The sequence below is a fragment of the Oryctolagus cuniculus genome, chromosome 10 (assembly GCF_964237555.1).
Source record: "Oryctolagus cuniculus chromosome 10, mOryCun1.1, whole genome shotgun sequence".
Classification (NCBI taxonomy): Eukaryota; Metazoa; Chordata; class Mammalia; order Lagomorpha; family Leporidae; genus Oryctolagus; species Oryctolagus cuniculus.
Genome location: NC_091441.1, coordinates 96,971,668 through 96,992,308, shown reverse-complemented (window position 1 = coordinate 96,992,308; position 20,641 = coordinate 96,971,668). Strand labels below are relative to the sequence as shown.

At 46.6% G+C, this 20,641-nt stretch overlaps 1 protein-coding gene across 12 annotated transcripts in view; it reads right to left on the bottom strand.

The window, feature by feature from the left end:
• Positions 1–19,910, bottom strand: part of NEK4 (NIMA related kinase 4) — a 46,513-nt gene extending 26,603 nt beyond the window's left edge. For 5 of the 12 annotated variants that reach the window (XR_011379509.1, XM_008260795.4, XM_008260796.4 and 2 more), the window contains exons 1-7: positions 19,636–19,910; positions 17,348–17,614; positions 14,958–15,155; positions 14,667–14,774; positions 13,461–13,615; positions 8,592–8,733; positions 1,052–1,480 (exon numbers count right to left, since the gene is read on the bottom strand). Coding sequence is in view for 11 of the 12 variants with exons in the window: in XM_008260795.4 (XP_008259017.1) it covers positions 1,052–1,480; positions 8,592–8,733; positions 13,461–13,615; positions 14,667–14,774; positions 14,958–15,155; positions 17,348–17,614; positions 19,636–19,728 (1,392 nt within the window). In the remaining variant the exon portion in view is untranslated. The remainder of the gene's footprint in view (positions 1–1,051; positions 1,481–8,591; positions 8,734–13,460; positions 13,616–14,666; positions 14,775–14,957; positions 15,156–17,347; positions 17,615–19,635) is intronic. The other 7 variants (XM_070050740.1, XM_008260794.4, XM_070050741.1 and 4 more) reach the window with 4 other exon arrangements.
• Positions 19,911–20,641: the final 731 nt, after the last annotated feature.

The following is a 20,641-nucleotide window of genomic DNA, read 5'->3' as shown; positions in this document are numbered from 1 at the left end:
CCCTGCTACCCACTCGGGAGACCAGGAAGGAGATCTTGGCTCCCGGCTTCAGTCTGGTCCAGACCCAGCTATTATGGCCATTCGGGGAGTAAACCAGCAGATGAAAGATCTCTGTTTCTCTCTGTGTCAGTCTGCCTTTCAAATAAACAAATACTAAAAAAAGAAAGTGAAAAGTAAACTCACAGAGTGGGAGACAATATTTTCAAGCTTTATATCTGATAAGGGACTGGTATCTAGAATAGATAAAGAATTCTTCCAATTCAATAATGATTAAAAAAATAAGTAAACCAAATAAAATTAACAAAGGATCTGAATAGATTATTTCCCCAAAGCACATACACAAATGGCCAAGAAGCATATAAAAGATGCTCAACATCACTCGTTAGAGATGCAAATCAAAACCACAGTAAGATACCACTTCACATCCACTAGTATGGTGCTGATCAAAACCACGGGTAAAACCAAGTGCCGACACAACGATGCAGGGAAACTGAAGCCTTCATATATTACCGATGGGAAGTAAAATGATACAGCTGCTTTGGAAAATAGTTACCATATGACCAGCACATCCACTACCAGGTATATACCAACAGAACTGAAAATATACATCTACACAAAAACTTACACTGTCTACAGTCACCCAAAAGTGAAAACAACCCAAATTTTCATCAACTTATGAACAGATAAATAAAGTATTACCCATACACAGTAAAATTTGCAAATAAAAAGGAATGAAAAGCTGGCACACCGTACACCATGGATAAACCCTAAAAACATGCTGTAAGAAACCAGATACTAAAGGCTATACATGATATGACTCCCTTTATATGAAATGCTTGGAACAGACATTGCCAAGGGTCGAGATAAAGGGGAACGGAGAGTGGCTGTTACTAGGTATGGGTTTTTTGGAGGGGTGGGTGATGAAAATGTTCTATGCTTAAATTAGAACACAGAACAACTTGATTTTCCTAATAAAACAGCTAGTGCAAAAATCAAACATGACCCACATGCTTGTAACAACACCTTTCAGTCTCCCCTCTGAAACCAGTACCTTGTATGTATCACTCTCCAGGTCCTGTGGCTTTTGGTCTTTGTGTAGGGGCTGCAGAGGTTTCATCACTGGTTCATTCCTTTCGCCAGTGCCATCATCAGGGGAGCAAGTGGGAGCCAGGTTTTCAGGTTGAGCATGGGATTGAGCGGAATCCTTCAGCTCCTCCTCCTTCACTTGAGAAATGCTACATTTATTTCCTGGCTCATCAGAGGCATCTAAGTGTATCTGTTGATTGTCCTGAACAAAGCCATCACTCAGTGAGTCCCTCCTTTCTGCAGGTAAGATGTCAATATCTACCCTACTGAGTGTGGCTAGTGACTGTGCAGTACTGCTCATGTCAGGTTTGCTGGCATGGCTCTTCAGATCAGCAGGTGACTTCAAAGGACCACTGAGCACTGGTTTCTCCTGGGACAAACATGCATCTTCACCCTGAGTGAAAACATAGTTTCAAGTTATTACAGCACTCTTCACACCATATACAAAAAATAATTCAAGGGGCTGTGGGGAGCAATCCGGACTAGACTAAGTTGCTCGAATTAGGACTTATTCTATGCATCTGCTCTCCCACAATATGGCGCTGGGAGAGAAGTAAACAGCTTCCGCACAGCTGCCTCCAGTTCAACCAATTAACTGTAGGACTTGCTCCTGATTGGAGAGCAGCGTACTCAGCCGAGTTGGGATTGGCAGAGAAGGACTATAAAGGAGGAGAGAGACGGCATGCACCAGGAACATCTATGGGGAACATCTAAGGGAACCCGTGCAGCCCCCGAGAGAACCGGCCGGCGGTGTGCCGCTCCCCTGCGGAAGTGGGGAATGCGGCCAGGGGGAACTGCCCTTCCACGGAGGTGGAAGGGATAGTAGCCAACCCGGGAAGAACCAGCAGCAAACCCGGGGAGGGCCGAGCAGACGAAAGAACAGCGCAGGGTCCTGTGTCGTTCCTCCACGAAGAGGGGGAGCGACATAATGGTGCCGTGACTCGGATAGGAAACCTAGCTCGGATAGGAAACCTGACTCGGACAGGAAACCTAGCTTGGATAGGAAACCTAGGACGGATAGGAAACTTAGGAGGGAAGAAACGGGAAGAAATGGGAAAATATCGGAGAGAGAGACTAGCAAACAGCCTAGGGAAAAGCCGGACGAAAGAGGTGCCGGAGGAAGCTATTGAAAGCCTAGGCATAGACTCGGATACGGACTACGGGGGGAAGCTGGGAGAAATCTCTAAGGTCGAAAGCGAAAGTGAAAGCTAGAACAAACAGACTCGGACGCGGACTGTGGGGAGAGGCCAGGAGAAATGAGGGAGGAATATCGTTGGAGGAAAGTTTGGGGAAACATACCGGGTAGAGAAAAATGTTAGGGAAATTGAAGCCGCGGGGGGCAGGCCGAGGCGGAAACGAAAGCCACTTTGGGATTCTCAAGTTAGCCCGGGAATAGGGGGCGAAAAGTTGAAACTAGAAGCTGAGACGCAAGCCAGGTTGGGACCCGTCTGATTAGCCCGGGGAGCAAAGGACGGGAAGCCAAACCGTGGGGCGGAGACGTACGCTGGGTTGAATTCGCCAGGCTAGCCCGGGGAACTTAGATTGAATCCTAGTGGCGGAGACGCAAGCTACGCTGTGTTACTCGCGGAAGCCGCCGCGTGCAGAGAGAGCACGGGGCGTGAATAGATAGGGAACGCTGGCGTAGGCCGTGGTTCAGACGCGAAAGGGTTAAGCGTGGAGACCGCGGAGCGCGCAAAGCCGAGCCGCGCAAAGCCGGGAAGCTGCGCAGATGAGAGAGGCGCGCGGGCTGAAGCGGCGCAGAGCCGGGAACCCGCCGGCGGGGCGAGGTGCCGGAAAGCTGCGGGGATAAGAGAAACAGAAGTTTAGAAGTAAAAGAGAAATAGGAATGTTGGCAGACAGAAGTAAAATGGGAGAAATGGAAATGCCCGGAGATAGAGAAATAGAGAAAAATAAGGCCTCCCCTCAACATGCCAATTAGGAGGCTTGGATTCGGTCTGCCTGATTTAAGGCGGTAAGCGCCAGCAAAGCTCGACCAGAGTATGAGCTGCAGGTCACCGAAGATAGGCACAAACCAACACTAATAAGTCTCCCCCACAATACGGCAATGAGAAGGCTTGGATTCGGTTTGCCTGATAGGTTTTGTAAACACCTGCAGGCAGTTCTAGCAGAGCAGAGCATGCGCTGCAGGGCAGCGAACACAGGCACGCATCAGCGCCTAAAAACCTCCTCACAATGGCGAAGAGAGGACCCGGATTCGGTTTTCCTGATTGATAGGACTTGTAAGAGCCTGTGGCAACTCTAGCAAGTACAGCAGAGTGTGTGCTGCGGGACACCGAAGACAGGCGCGTATCAACGCCAAAAAATAAAAAGAAAGGGGGATCTGTGGGGAGCAATCCGGACTAGACTAAGTTGCTCGAATTAGGACTTATTCTATGCATCTGCTCTCCCACAATATGGCGCTGGGAGAGAAGTAAACAGCTTCCGCACAGCTGCCTCCAGTTCAACCAATTAACTGTAGGACTTGCTCCTGATTGGAGAGCAGCGTACTCAGCCGAGTTGGGATTGGCAGAGAAGGACTATAAAGGAGGAGAGAGACGGCATGCACCAGGAACATCTATGGGGAACATCTAAGGGAACCCGTGCAGCCCCCGAGAGAACCGGCCGGCGGTGTGCCGCTCCCCTGCGGAAGTGGGGAATGCGGCCAGGGGGAACTGCCCTTCCACGGAGGTGGAAGGGATAGTAGCCAACCCGGGAAGAACCAGCAGCAAACCCGGGGAGGGCCGAGCAGACGAAAGAACAGCGCAGGGTCCTGTGTCGTTCCTCCACGAAGAGGGGGAGCGACAAGGGGCCAGTGTTGTGGTGCAGTAGGTTAAGCCACCGCCTACATCCCTGGCATCCCATATGGGTGCCTGTTCAAGTCTCAGTTGCTCCAGTTCCTATCCAGCTCCTTGTTAATGCGCCAGAGAAAGCAGCAGAAGATGGCCCATGTCCTTGGACCCTTGCCACCCATGCGGGAGACCCAGAAGGGAGTTACAGGCTCCTGGATAAAAGATCTCTGCCTCTCCCTCTCTCTCTGTAACTCCGCATTTCAAATAAATAAAAATAACAATAGGTTCCTCAAAAGGCTAACCATAGAATTATTATGTGACCCAAGAATTCCATTCTTAGTTTTACATGCCAAAGAACTTGAACAGTAATCAAGTAGATAACTGTATGCCAACATTTACAGGACATTAATCAAAAGAGCCAAAAAGTAGAAATAATCCAAATGTCCACCAGCTAATGAGGGGATAAACCATGTTGTATATAGTGGAATATTATTAAGCCATAAAAGGGAACACAGTTCTATACAGCTACAACATGGTTGAACGTTGAAAACGTGCAAGGTGAAATAAGCCAAACGCAAAAGGACAAATATTACAAGATTTAATTATATAAAATATAAAGGACAGACACAAATTCAGACAGGAAGTAGGTAAGAGGTCATCAGAGCCTGGGGATAGGGCAAATAAAAAATATTGATTAATAGATACAGTTTGTATTTAGAAAGAGTTTTAGAAGACAGTAGCGATGGTTGCAAAACATTGAATGTAACTAAGGACACTGAATTGTACACCCAAAAATGATTAAAATGTGACCAAGTGGGATTTATTCCTGGAATGCAAGGATGTCGCAACACGAAAATCAATGTAATACATCACATGAACAATAGATCTATATATATACAGATATATTGATATAGATATATACCTAGATATATATGAACAAAATACGTATCTCTCTATATATATCTAGATATACATATATATCTAAATACATAGATATCTCTCTATATAAACATATATATATATATATATATATATATATATATATATAAAGCCACAGTGAACATCCTATTTTAAAAAGTAAAAAATGAAAAACTTTGCTTCTGAGGTCAGGAACAAGATAAAGATATTCATTCTCATCTGTTTTATTCTATATAATATTGGAAGTTCCAGTCAGAGTAATTTTTTTAAAAGACTTATTTATTTGAAAGGCAGTGCCACAGAGAAAGAGAGAGACAGACAGAGAGAGAGTTCTTCCATCAACTAGTTCACTCCCCAAATGGCTACAACAGACAGGGCTGGACCAGGCCAAAGCCAGGAGCTAGGAGATTCTTCCAGGTCTCCCAGACAGGTGGGGAGCCCAAGCACTTGGGCCATTCTCCACTGCTTTTTTTTTTTTTTAGCAGGAAGCCAGATCAGAAGTGTGGAGCATATGGGATGCTGGCATTGCAAGCAATGGCTTAACTCATTGTGCCACAGTGCCAGCCCCCAGCAGTGTAACAAAGCAAGAATAACGAATAAAAGACACGAAAACTGAAAAAGGAAAAAGCAAAAGTAGCTCTGCTCCCAGATGATATCAACGTGTACACAGAAAACCCTAAAAGATTCCACAAAAGAACTGTGGAACTAATAAATGGATTTAGCAAAGAGGCAGGAAACAAAGTCAACACAAAAAATCAGTTGTGTTTCTATACCCAAACAATTAACAATGTGAAAAGGAAATTTTACAGAATAATTCCATTTCTAACAGCATCCAAAAAAAATAACTTAACTAAATAAAATTAACTTAACCAAAGAGATGGAAGAGTTGTACAAAGAAAACTAAAAAAGGTAATTGAAAGAAAATACAAAATACATAAATAAATGGATACACATCCCATGTTCCTGTTTTGGAAGATTCAATACTGACATGAAGTCAGCACTAGATTCAATGCAATCCATATCAAAATCCCAAGATGCCTTTTGATGAAATAGAAAACCCACCCTGGGGCTGGCACCGTGGCTCACTTGGCTAATCCTCCGCCTGTGGCGCCGGCATCCCGTATGGGTGCCAGTTCTAGTCCTGGTTGCTCCTCTTCCAGTCCAGCTCTCTGCTGTAGCCCGGGAAAGCAGTAGAGGATGGCCCAAGTGCTTGGGCTCTTGCACCTGCATGGGAGACCAGGAGGAACTACCTGGCTCCTGGCTTCGGATCGGCACAGTGCCAGCCGTGGTGGCCATCTGGGGGGTGAACCAACGGAAGGGAAGACCTTTCTCTCTGTCTCTTTCACTGTCTATAACTCTGTCTGATAAATTAAAAAAAAAAAAAAAAACCATCCTAGAGTTCATATGAAATCTCAAAGGATCCAAACTAGTCAATCTTGGAAAGGAAAAATATAGCTCAAGGACTCACTTTCAGTTTTCAAAGATTTATGTATGTAGACATTTAAAAGGCAGAGTGACAGACCAAGTACAACAGTGAGAACAAAACCTTCCTTCTCTGGTTCCCTCCCGAGATGGTCACAAGTGCCAGATCCGGGACAGGCTGAAGCCAGGAGCCAGGAACTCCATCTGGTCTCCCACATGGCAGGCAAGGGGCCAAGCACTGGGCCATCTTCTGTTGTCCTCCAAGGAAGGCACATTAGCAGGAAGCTGGATCAGAAGCAAAGTAGCTGGAACTGGAACCAGCACTCTAAATGAAGCTGGTGTTACAAGTGCTGGCTTAGCTCACTGTGCCACAACAGCAGCTCTAAATGATTTTTGACAAGGATGCCAAGACCATTTGTGTTAGTTTGTTTTCTGTGGCTATTCACTGAGTACCACAAACTGGGTGATCTATAAAGAATAAAAGTTTACTCAGCTCACAGTTACAGAGGCTGAGAGGTCCCAGGTCTAAGAGTGTATCTGATGAGGGCCTACCTGATGATGGGAACTGCAAAGTCCCCAGGTTGCATATGGCATCACATGGAAAAGGGATGCCTTCAAAAGACAGCTGAACAGGCTTTTATAACACAACCACTCTGGATAAGCTATTGATCCATTCATCATCTCTTGACATCTCGCAACGGACATTAAACTTGAACATGACTTTTGGTGAGTACTTTCAAACCAAAGTACTACTGAATGAGGAAAGGACGGTCTTTCCAATAAATGGTGCTAAGAAAACTGGTATCTGCAACAAAAGGATGAAGCTGAATACCATATACAAAAATTAACTCAGCATGGATCAAAGAGCTGAATGTAAGCGCTAAAACTATAAAAATCTTAGAAGAAAACACAGGGTAAAAGCTCCACAACACTGGATTTGGCAGTCATTTCTTGAATACCAAAGGTACAGGGTAATAAAAGGAAAAATAGAAAGTTAGACTTCGTGACAATTAAAAATTTTATCACTGGGGAGATGCTGTGGCCTAGCAGGTTAAGCCAGCACTTGGGCTCCCCACATGCCATATCTGAGTGCAGGTTCAAGTTCCAGATATCTGGCTTCTGATCCTGTTCCCTGAAAAGGCAGCAGATGATGTCCCCATTACCTGGACCCCTACCACCAACACGGGAGATGGAGACGGAGTTCTGGGCTTCTGGCTGCCATTTGGCCTAACCCAGGCCATTGCAGCCATTTGGGGAATGAACAAACAAATAGAAGATCTCTTCTCTCTCTCCTCTCTCTCCCACCTTCCCTCTCTGTTACTCTGCCTTTCCAATACATAAATAAATAAATATATCTTAAAAAAAAAAAAAGATTTTGCTTGGGATGCCTGGTTTGAATTAAAGCTCCTCTGCTTTCAAACAAACTTCCTGCTAATGTACACTGTGGGAAGGAACAGACGATGGCTCAGGCACTTGGATCCATGCCGCCCATGGTGAAAACTTGGACTGCATTCCAGGCTCCTGGGCTCAGCCCAGCCCAGCCCAGCCCTGGCTTTTGCAGGCATTTAGGAAGTAAATCAGCAGAATGAAGATTTGTCTCTCTACTTTTCAAATAAAAATGAATATAGTATTTTTTTAAGGAAAGTGACTGCTTAATGGGTAAAGGATTTCCTTTGGGGTGATTAAAAGGTTTCAAAACTAGATAGAGATGACAGTAGCACAACCTTATGAATGTCTTAAATGCACACAACTGCTCACCTTAAAGTAGTTAATCCTCATGCCAGCACTGTGGTGTAGCAGGTAAAGCCACTGCCTGCAGTGCCAACATGCCATATGGGCGCTTGTTTCAGTCCTGGCTGCTCCACTTCCAAACCAGCTCCCTGCTAACGTTCCTGGGAGAGCAGCAGAGGAGGGCCCAAGTATTTGGTCCCCTGTACCCATGTGGGAGACATGGAAGAAGCTCCTGGCTCCTAGCTTTAGCCTGGCCCAGTCCTGGCCATTGTGGCCATTTGGAAAAAGAACCAGCAGGTGGGAGATAGATGGTTCTCTATCTCTCTCTGCCACTGCCTCTCTGTAACTCTGCCTTTCAAATAAATAAATCTATTAAAAGTAAAAAATAAAAATAGTAGATAATTTTGTATAGCATGAATTTCACCTAAAAAATTCTAAGAAATTATAGCACTGATTTCATGAACAGTTTGACACTGTGGAAAGTAAACTAAATAACTCCCTTCACTACTCTTTCTTTACAACAAAATTAATTACACAACAGAATCTCTAGTACAGCAAAATCATTTCACACCAAATAATTTGCCAAGACAACTCACTATTTAAAACAGAGTTTCTAAAACATGTATCCTTTAAAAAGAAACATACCATTATACATGACTTAGAGTCCTCAGAAGAGGGCGGCTGGGAGCAGGCTACTTCATGATTTGCCTCTGAGCTTCTCAACAGCACTGCAGCCTCAGGCTTGGATTTACAGTCACCATTTTTAATGTTATTCTTGGAGGTTTTTCTTTATGAAGAAAAAGAAGTTATCATCAATACAATGAAGATTAAGCGGTTTTATGTACCTGTAGAAAATGTGTATGTACATTACACTTTCTTATAAAAATGCATCATCTGCAGAGAAGTGTTAAAAATCTATAGGGCAGGAGCCGGCGCTGTGGTGCAGCGGGTTAACGCCCTGGCCTGAAGTGCCAGCATCCCATATGGGCACCGGTTTGAGAACCGGCTGTTCCACTTCCTGTCCATCTCTCTGCTGTGGCCTGGGAAAGCAGCAGAAAATGGCCCAAGTCCTTGGGCTCCTGCACCCGCGTGGGAGAGCCAGAGGAAGCTCCTGGCTCTGGATCAGCGCAGCTCTGGCCATTGTGGCCAACTGGGGAGTGAACCATTGGATGGAGGACTCTCTCTCTCTCTCTGTGTAACTCTGACTTTCAAATAAAATACATAAATCTTTAAAAAAAAAATCTCTAGGGCAGGAGTGGTGCTGTGGTGTAGCAGGTAAAGCTGCCACATACAATGCCACCATCCCATATGGGCGCCAGTTCATCTCCCGGCTGGTCCTCTTCCAATCCAACTCTGCTATGGCCTGGGAAAGCAGTAGATGATAGCCCAAGTCCTTGGGTCCCTGCACCCACATGGAAGACCCAGAAGAAGCTCCTGGCTCTTTACTGGCACAGTTCTGGCCATTGCAGCCAATGGGGAGTGAACCAGTGGTTGGAAGACCTATCTCTCTCTCCCTGCCTCTCCTTCTCTCTCTGTGTAACTCTGACTTTCAAATAAATGCATAAATCTTTTAAAAAAAAAATCTACAGGGCAGAGACCAGCACTATGGCATAATAGGAGGTAAAGCTGCCACCTGTAGTGCCAGCATCCCATATGTGCATTGGTTCGAGTCCTGGATCCTCTACTTTCCGATACAGCATCTCTGCTATAGCCCAGGAAAGTGGAAGATGGCCCAAGTCCTTGTGTCCCTGCAACTATGTGGGAGACCCAGAAGAAGCCCCTGGCTCCTGGCTTCGAATCGGCAAAGCACTGGCCATTGTGGCCATTTTGGAAGTGAACCAGTGAATGGAAGATTTCTCTCTCTCTGCCTTTCAAATAAATAATAAATCCTTTTTAAAAAATCCACAGGGCAAGAAGGGCATAGCAAAGGTGGTTGAGATGCAGGCTGGAACACCCACATCCCAGACTGGAATGTCTGGGTTTGAGTCACAGCTTGGCTTTAGATTCCAGCTTCGTGCTAGTGCACACCCTGAGAGGCAGCAGGTGATGGTTCAAGTACTTAGGTCCCTGCCATCCTCATGAAAAACCCAGATTGACTTCTGGGTTCCTGACTCTGGCTTGGCCAAGCCCCAGCTGTTGTAGGCACTGGGGTAGTGAACCAGTGCGCAGGAGTTCTGTCTACGTTTGTGTCTCTCTACCTTGCAAATAAGTAAAAATAAATAAACAAACATATTTTTAAAAAAAATCAATGGGGCATTCTACAAAATGCCTGGCTAACAGTCTTCAAAATAACATCAAATACAAAGGACATGAGAAATTATCACAGACTTAGGAGCAGTGAGAACGCAGTGTAACATGGTGTCCTGGTGGGATCCTGGAGCAGAAAAAGACATCAACGGGAAAACTAACGAAAGCCAATACAGTCTGGAATTGATTCAACGGTAACACGCCAGTGTTGGTTGGTTTCTTAAGTTTTGACAAGCATACCATGATAATGTAAGAAGTTAATGACAGGCCGGCGCCATAGCTCAATAGGCTAAACCTCCGCCTTGCGGCGCCGGCACACCGGGTTCTAGTCCCGGTCGGGGCGCCGGATTCTGTCCCGGTTGCCCCTCTTCCAGGCCAGCTCTCTGCTATGGCCCGGAAGTGCAGTGGAGGATGGCCCAAGTGCTTGGGCCCTGCACCCCATGGGAGACCAGGAGAAGCACCTGGCTCCTGCCTTCAGATCAGCGGGATGCGCCGGCCGCATTGGCCATTGGAGGGTGAACCAACGGCAAAAGGAAGACCTTTCTCTTTCTCTCTCTCTCTCTCACTGTTCACTCTGCCTGTCAAAAATTAAAAAAAAAGAAAGTTAATGACAGAAGAAATTACATGAGGGATACATAAGAACTCTACTATCTTTATGATTTTTTTTTTTACAAATACAAAACTATTCTAGAGTAAAAATCTATGAGAAGTTGCCTCACATAAGAAGTAAGAGCTTAAGTTCTATCTTCAAGATTCACATGTTTGTAGTAACAGACACTGGAAAGTAAAACTCATTGGCACATTTAGTCCTGACTTGCAGGGTACACAGGCACAGGATCTCCAGTGTTTCAGTATGCTGCTTCCAAAACCAGACTCAACTTGTGGAGAACTCAAAGGAGCACAGAGACCAGTACAGAGGGAGGACAAAGGTCTGTCTGGTTGGAAATTACGGATGTATGACCAAAAGATGGTCACTCTTTGTTGCCATGGCTTCTCTATCACAGCCTGCTCTCCTTCCAAACTGAACACGCTACAGGGCAGGGGAGGCAACCCTGCAGGCAGGACACGTGGGTCAAAGAGAGAATTTTTTTTTTTTTTTTTTTTTTTTTTTTTTGCTGCTGGAATATTTACTACCCCAAGGTATTTGCATAGATTTCAGAGATGGAAAACAGGAGATGTTCTTTATTATTATTATTTGACAGAGTTAGACAGTGAGAGAGACAGAGAGAAAGGTCTGCCTTCCATTGGTTCATCCTACAAATGGCCGCCGATCCGAAGCCAGGAGCCAGGTGCTTCTCCTGGTCTCCCATGCGGGTACAGAGACCCAAGCACTTGGGCCATCCTCCACTGCCTTCCTGGGCCACAGCAGAGAGTCGGGCTGGAAGAGGAGCAACCAGGACTAGAACTGGCACTCATATGGGATGCCGGCTCTGCAGGTGGAGGGTTAACCAAGCGAGCCATGGCACTGGCCCCAGAAAGGAATTATTTTTTCTGTTAAGAAGTTAGAGGGGCTGGTGCTGTATCGTAGCGGGTAAAGCCGCCGCCAGCAGTGCCGGCATCTCATACATGCACCGGTTCAAGACACAGCTGCTTTTCTTCCCATCCAGCTCTCTGCTATCGCCTGGGAAAGCAACACAAAATGGCCCAAATCCTTGAGCCCCTGAACCTGCATGGGAAACCCAGAAGAAGCTCCTGGCTCCTGGCTTTGGATTGGCACAGTTCCAGCCATTGAGCCAATTGGGGAGTGAACCAGAGGATGGAACACTTCTCTCTCTCTGCCTCTCCTTCTCTCTGTGTAACTCTTTCAAATCAATAAATAAATCTTTTTTTTTTTTTTTAAAAAGAAGTTAGAGAATGGTGAACTTTGAATGCACTCAGAAACTTCAGCACTGTAAGTAAAGTAATAGTGGGTTTTTTTTTTTGTTTTTTTGTTTTTTGTTTTTTGTTTTTTGTTTTTTTGACAGGCAGAGTGGACAGTGAGAGAGAGAGACAGAGAGAAAGGTCTTCCTTTGCTGCTGGTTCACCCTCCAATGGCCGCTGCGGCCGGCGTGCTGCGGCTGGCACACCTTGCTGATCTGATGGCAGGAGCCAGGCACTTCTCCTGGTCTCCCATGGGGTGCAGGGCCCAAGCACTTGGGCCATCCTCCACTGCACTCCCTGGCCACAGCAGAGAGCTGGCCTGGAAGAGGGGCAACCGGGACAGAATCCGGCGCCCCGACCGGGACTAGAACCGGTGTGCCGGTGCCGCAAGGCGGAGGATTAGCCTAGTGAGCCGTGGCGCCGGCGTAATAGTGGTTTTCTAAATGGTTCTCTAGATTTAAAGCAATTAAGCAAAGTTCAACATGTGTCTGAAGGTGCCAAGAATATGCTGCACCAGAATATGCCTCCTTGGCATAAGGATTATTTCAGGCTAAAGGCACTTTTTAAAAATAGGAGGTGCAAGAAGGCTCTTTGACTCTTTCACTTCCTGTAAGCAAGAGATAAAATCCCAAAATGGAAGTGTGCTCCCTATCCTTATCAAGAATGGAAAGCTGAGACAGAAAATTCTAATTACTTTTTTTAAATTCTGCACACTAGACCTTATTTAAATAATTCTTATCTTCCCTTAGCCTTTCCACATGGTGTACTTTTCCACAAGTGCCTCTCTTCAATCTAGTGTAGAAGCACGGCCGCTAGGGCAGGTGTCGTGGTACTGAGGGTTAAGCTGCCACTGGATGCCAGCAGCCCGTATCAGAGTGCTGGTCTGCATCCCAGTTACTCTGCTTCTAATCAGCTTCCTGATCAGCTTCCTGCTAAAGCACCTGGGAAGGCAGTCAATGAAGGCCCAAGTACTTGGGTCCTGACCACACATGGAGACCCACATGGATTTCCTGGCTCCTATCTTCTATCTGGCCTACCCTTGGCTGTTGCAGGCATCTGGCCAATGAACCAATGGATAGAAGATGTATCTCTCTCTCTCTGCTAAATAAATGTTTAAGGTACTTACACTTTGCTACTTTCTGTGTCCTCACTTCCTCAAGAGGTCTCCTGTGTCTCCTAAAACCCACAGTAAATAAATGTATATGCTGTTTCTCCAGGGAATTTGTCTTATGTCAGTTTCTCAGGCCCAGCCAAGAAACCTAAAAGTGTAGAATTTTCCTCCTCTATGTATTCTAATCATGCAATTTTACTTTGTGTTTAAAAGAAACTCATCATTAATTATTGGATATCAAAATTACAGAAGCGTCTGTCTGTCTCCCCCAGCTATTTGCCAGGAAAGTGTCTTACGCCTTTGTGGCCTCCAAAAACAAGGAGATTTGGCGCTTTATATACGGCTGCCGCAGGATGCTCCTCACAGAGGGTCTCTCATCGGGCCTTTTGCTCAACATTGTTCTTATCAGTTCTGCCAGCTCCGGGCTATAATCTTTTGGCATTGGTGGTAGCTACAAAGAAAAGTAATACTGCAGTTATGACTAATGACTTTACAAAACAAAGTTAAAGACAATAGTCATATATCCACATAACCAAAAAATACCCAGCATACTTGTGTACAGGAAGTACACTGATATCCTGGTGGTAAAAAAAAAAAAAAAAAAAAAAAAAGATGGAAGACTGCAAAAGCAAAAGCATTTTAAGATTTATTTATTTATTTGAAAGTCAGAGTTAGTGAGAGAAAAGGGGAGACAGAGAGAAAGAGATCTTCCATTGTTGATTCACTCCTCAGATGACAGCAATGTTCTTTGCAGGCATCCACGCACCACTGAGTTTGAAGGTCCAAATACCTACTGATTTTAATATTACTGTAAGATTAATTTAATTTTTTAGAAAAATGTTTAATAAGCACATACAAAAAAGCAAAAATATGCCCATAATTTTTCTACTCAAAGAATCATAAAAGAAGTGAAATTCTGGGGCTGGCACTGTGGTGTAGCAGGTAAAGCCATGGCCTGCAGTGTCAGCATCCCACATGGGCACCAGTTTGTGTCCCGGCTGCTCCACTTCCGATCCAGCTATGGCCTGGGAAAGCAGTGGAAGATGGCCCAAGTCCTTGAGCCCTGCACCCGCATGGGAGTCCTAGAAGAAGCTCTTGGCTTTGGATTGGCCCAGTTCCAGGCTTCAGATTGCCCTAGCTCCAACCGTTGCAGCCATTTGGGGAGTGAAACAGCAGATAGAAGACCTCTCTGTCTGTCTGTAACTCTGCCTCTCAAATAAACAGAATCTTCAAAAAAAACTCTGCCTGTCAAAAAACAAACAAACAAAAAACCCTCACATGAAATGAGGGATGCTTTAAAAAAAAAAAAAAAGAAAGAAAGAAATGATCAATCCCTTCTCCTCTAGTTCTACCTTCCTTACAGGAGGAACCCACCATTCTTAACTACTCACCTAGTAGTTAACTCTACTGATGACTACTCGTCAACTAATCAAAATCAGCACTGATTTCACCACTAGCTGGTCGCAAAGCTGCATTATGGTTAGTTCAAGATTACTTTTTACCTTTCCTTCAATAATTCGATAAACTAAAGAATTCATGTCTTTCGCATTGAAAGCATGCTTCAGGGTGGCCATTTCATAGACACAGCATCCCAGAGCCCAAACATCAGACTGAAAAGAAAAAGAGTAAATGATTAAGTGTCAGAATACCATATTTAGGTTTTTACCCCCCACTTTAAAAAAAGAGACATTGTCCTCAAAAAGATTCAGATAATTGTTCTAATTATTCTGACGGGTTCTGAAATTATGAACTTTCCCAGACAAGGTGAGCCAGTGCACATAGCCCAATCCTACCTTATAGTTGTAGGGTTTGTTGGAAAATAATTCAGGGCTCATGTAGTAGGGTGTGCCGATGAGGGTGCTCGCCATGTCACAGTGGTTCTCTAACACACGGGCGATTCCTAGGTCACCCACTTTTATGATGTTTGTTCTTGTTAGGAACACGTTTTGAGTTTTCAAATCTCGATGAAGGATGTGTTTCTCATGTAAATACTAAGCAGAGAAACAAATTTTCATTACAAATAAAGATACTGATTGATTTACTGATTTCTGCATAACAGCATTGGTTATCCACCTACCAAAACATTTACAATCTCCAAATAAAATAAATAACAATTAATTAAATAACAAAGCTTTTGAATTAAAACATTAAGATCCATACATTAGTTTGCCCAGTACCTTTTAAAATTTTTCTCTAGTACAGTTTATTTTACCATTATATGGACCCAGTTGAAAAGTATGCTTGTGGGGCCGGCGCTGTGGCGCAGGTTAATCCTCCGCCTGTGGCACTGGCATCCCATTTGGGTGCTGGTTCTAAACCCGGCTGCTCCACTTCCAATCCAACTCTCTGTTGTGGCCTGGGAAAGCAGTACAAGTTGCCCTAAGTCCTTGGGGTTCGCACCTGTGTGGGAGACCCAGCAGAAGCTCCTGGCTCCTGGCTTCGGATCAACTCAGCTCCGGCCACTGCGGCCATTTGGGGAGTGAACCAGCGGATGGAAGACCTTTCTCTCTGTCTCTCCCTCTCACTGTTTGTAACTCTACCTCTCAATTAAATAAATAAAAATCTTCTAAAAAAAGTATGCTTCCAAGTGGTGGGCATTTGTCCTAGCAGTTAATCACCAGATGGGGTGCCCAGATCCCATATCAAAACGCCTAGGTTCAACTCCCAGCTGGTCCTTGGGACTCCTGGGAAGCAGCAAGTTATGGTTAAAGAACTTGGGTCTGCATGAAGACCTGGACCATATTTCTGACTCCAGGATTTGGCCTGGCCCAACTGCAGCCACTGCACATGGTCTGGGATTGAACCAGAAGATGGGAGCTCTCTCTGTCGCTGTGTATCTCAAATAAACAGATCTAAAATTTTTATTTGACACATAGATAGTGAGGGAGAGAGACATTCTTCCTTCCATTGGTTCACCCCTCAAGTGGCCGCTACGGCCGGAGCTACGCAGATCCAAAGCCAGGAGTCAGGTACTTCCTCCTGGTCTCCCACATGGGTGCAGGGTCCCAAGCACTTGGGCCATCCTCCACTGCCCTCCTGGGCCACAGCAGAGAGCTGGACTAGAAGAGGAGCAAATGGGATTAGAACCTGGTGCCCATATGGGATGCCAGCGCTGCAGGTGGAGGATTAACCAAGTGAGCCATGGCGCTGGCCCCGATTTAAAATTTTTAAAATGGATGCTGCAAATTCCCAGTGAAGGTAGGACCATTTATACAAAGTCAGATGCACATGCCTCTCAAATCTATGAAATCCTCAGCTTACTAACATTTTTAAGATTTATTTATTGAAAGGCAGCATTACAGAGAGAGAGGGAGAGAGAGAGAGAGACAGACAGAGACAGACAGAGAAGGAGGGAGAAAATCTTTCATCTGCTGGTTCACTCCCTAGATGGCTGCAATAGCCAGGGTTTGGCCAAACTGAAGCCAGGAGCTAGGACCTTTCTCTGGGTCTCCCACATGGGTAAGAGAGGCCCAAGCACCTGGGACATCTTCCGTTACTGTCCTGGGAACATTAGCAGAGAGCTGGAGCAGAAATGGAGCAGTGAGGCTCAAACAGGTACTCATACGGGAAGTTACAGTGTCACAGGCAGCAGCTTAACCTGTTGTGTCAAACACTGACCTTAACATTTTAAAAGATAAAAAGATTACTTTATTTACAGTCAGTATCTTAGAATTTAAACAACAAAGTCAATTAATTCTGGACAAGTCTGCCAGGTTCCAGAGTGGTATTTCATAAACAGTCTCACTTGCAGGTGTGTGGATATTAAAACACAAGCCTGTTTTGTATCTCTACCCACTCTGCCCCAGCAAGTTCACAATCCAAAGCCCCAAGAGTTTATGCACTGTCAGTAGCCCAGCCACCTGTCACTGTGACACAGCTGATAACAAACACAGCCATCCGTCACTCCTTGTCAATCCAGGACTCTCAAAATCGACTCTGCTATAACCTTAAATGAAGAAAAAGCAGACTTCCTCTGCGACCCACGACTTCCACGTCAGCAGCAACCACACAGCAGCATTTCCACGCCTCAGCAGGAGGGATCAGGGTCCCTTTAATTGCATTTTCCAAAACCATACTTTTTTTTCATGCATGCAGCAAACATCTAGGAGAAATTTTTTCTAGAATACACCTGCTATCTTCCTGCCACCTGGGTGCAAGCAGGATGCCCTGAGCCCGGGAGTACCTGCAGAGCCATGGCAATCTGTACGAACCACTCCACCACCTGACTCTCGGGCAGGAGCTGTCCCTTCTGCTCCTTCAGCTTCCGGTACAGGTCGCCCCCTTCGCAGAAGCCCATGACGATGTAGAGCAGACCGTCTCCGCCCTCCCAGGATTCCTTGTAGGTGACGATATTGGGGTGCTTCAGCTGAGACAGGAGCTGGGCTTCCTGCTCCGCAGCTCGGCGCTCCCGGCTGGAGGCGCGCCGCAGGTTCAGCTTTTTTATGACATACTACAAAGAAAACACACCGTGTTGCAGCTTCATACTTCCTCAGGGTTTTCATACATGCTCTCGAAAGCACCAGCGGGAGTCTCTCAGATGATCTATTTTTTGTTTTTCATGAAGCCCAAAATCGAGAAAAATATTTGCTATACTAATGATACTTTCATGGGTTAGACTTAGAGGAATATGGAGTCACAAAAAAAAAACCATCCTTTCCACCCGTACTTTGCAATTTCATTAATGGAGAAAAAATGAGCCAAAGATAACACACCACCGTGATCAATCACAAAATTTGTGTTGGAGATTCCTCATCCACCCCCCCACGAATGTACATATATACCCTCAATACACCCTCAATAGACACCTGCCAACAAAATGGATCTACGGATTACATTAGATACGCAAAGGGGCCTATGACCCAGTAAGGCTAGAAATCATCAATCCTCAACACACTAAATTATTCCCACCTAAAAAATTTAGGAAATTCACTCTAACACCTAACACTCTGTCATTGATCAGCTGAAAGGCTAGACAATTTCGTCAACAAACCTCTGCATACATGTGCTTTGTGAAATGCACACTACGGCTCAAATGCAAAGGGCTTTATTACATCAAGCCCTCCATCCTCAGGGCAAAACCCCAATCATCCTCCAATGCCTGGCAAAAAAAAAAAACCTCCTGAGCCCGAGACAAGCAAGGACAGGTGTGAGGACCCTGTACGCAGGAGGAACATCGCCTCTTGGCCTTCCTGGGGTCACTTCAGTTGTTCTAACACAAATATCAACAGCGCCTTTCTGTTTCAAAACCGCCCCAGTCTGTCCAGTACATTCTATGGTCACCCTGTGAACAAACCCGGGGCTGACGGGATAAAGTGCTGTAGGTGAAGCAACGGTGCCAGCGCCAGATCTAAGTTTAACAGGTCTCTGAGGACTTGAAGAACGTGACTGACTGGAAAAGAGCCAGTCGGCGGCAGGGGCCAGTTGGGAAAGAGTGGTGGCCTGGACCGGGGTGGTATTAGTGGAGATGTGGGTGGGAGGCTGCCCTGTTGGCTCAACTAAGGTTGAACACCAATAGTGTTGGGGGCATTAGATGACTGGTGAGGGGGGCCAGTGCTGTGGTGCAGCAGGTAACGCCACCGCCTGCAGTGTCAGCATCCCACGTGGACATGGGTTCTAATCCCAGCTGCTCCACTTCCGATCCAGTTCTCTGCTGTGGCCTGGGAAAGCAATAGAAGATGGCCCAAGTCCTTGGGCCCCTGCACCTACGTGGGAGACCTGGTGGAAGCTCCCAGCTCCTGGCTTTGGACGGAGCCTGCTCCAGCTGTTGTGGGCAACTGGGGAGTGAACCAGCGGATGGAAGACCTCCCTCCCTCCCTCCCTCTCTCTCTGTAACTCTGCCTTTCAAATAAATAAATAAATAATTTTAAAAAAATGACTAGTGAATGACTGGTGGTGCTGCTCGCTGAAACTGGAGCCACCGGGAAGACGATGAACTGGTCTCAGAGCCCAGCAGTCGGCAAGGGTGACAGGTGGGGCCCTTGATTCAAGCAGTAATGTTGGGTCCGAGGAACGCACGGTCCCTGTGCTCACAGAACTGTCAGGGCTTGGGGAGAGGTCTGTAGATCAGGCACACTTGTTAATACAAGGGTCCTGCAAGGAGCTCACGGAAAACAGAATTAAAGATACGTTTATTTGGTACCTAAAAATGCTGAAATCTATGCGTAGTTTTCTCATAATATGCATTTTTTCCATGAACTTTTTGCAGACCCTCTTCTTATGCAAGGGTTTCAGTTCTATTGCACCAAACTAAACTTACGATCCCAAGTCCATGAACTTTTCGAAATACGTGGAGGAAATTTGGGGCGCTTGTTACCGGGGGCCTGGCCCTGTCGGGGCCGTCTGGGACGAGTTCCTTCACCAAGTATCATCCGAGATGCGCGCGTCCACACCAGCGCGGGCCCATCCTCGGGACGGCGCCCTCAGGGCCCCCCGGCCCGCCCGCCGACCCCTCGGGGTCCCGACCCAGCCGACCTGCCTGCCGTCCCGCCGGTGTTTCACGAGCGTCACTTCCCCGTAGCTGCCTCTGCCCACGACCCGCACGTAGCAGTAGGCGGCCAGGGGCATGTTCCCGGCGCGGGCCCACGGTCGGGATGCCACCGCAGCGACGCGCAGGGCAGCGGGCGGCGGCGGGGGAGGCCGCTCATGCCCGGGAGGCGGCGGTGGGGGCGGCTGTTAGAGCAGCAGGGCCGAGATCGGAGCGCCAAGGCCCGGCCCACCGCGACGCCGCTGCCATAGCGATCCGGGGCAGCCCCGCGCATGCTCCGGCGTCCCCCGAGGATCAGCCATAGAGCCGACGCCAGGTGCGGCCAGAGAGGTTCCGCCGCCTCGGGAGGACCAGCCATAGAGTCGAAGCGCCAGATGGCCAGAGCGACTCCCGTAGCGCCGGAGCGCGCGCATCGCAGTGCCACGCTTCGTGGGGCGATTGCTGTAAAGTCGGCCGCGCTTCCGTTATTGCGCACTTACTGGTTCTAAGGCAGAGCTTTGAAAGCGGTGTTTATTCGTTCCACGAACAGTTATAGGCCGCTTAACATAACCTTCGCATTCTAGCAAGAGGGTGACAGGCCGGAGACTGTCCCAGCAACGTTTGCTAGTGCACTTTGCCGCAGACCTAACAATGTTTCTCTGCTTACAGCAGTTTTTGATTCGTTTCAGAGTACCTGTTTACGTATCTTGGCCTTTAAGGAGTTCACAAACTATTGTAATATCTAAGGGTTTTGTTTTTCCCGCCCCTCCAAGGGCCAATTTTTTTTTCCAGTGGCAACAGTTGCGAATTTGTTTTCCAGTGACGACAGTTGAGAATGCATAATATTAAGCATCACTATCGCCCTAGAACGAGCCTTTGGGGCTGTTCATTCCCAGCGTGCTCCCGGGGGCGGCCGCTGTTCTGATCTTTTCCACCCTAGGTGGAGCCGCCTAGACTTAGAAGTCGCACACTCTGGTGTGTAGTCGTTCCACTCAGCCTGTGTGTGTGACAGGG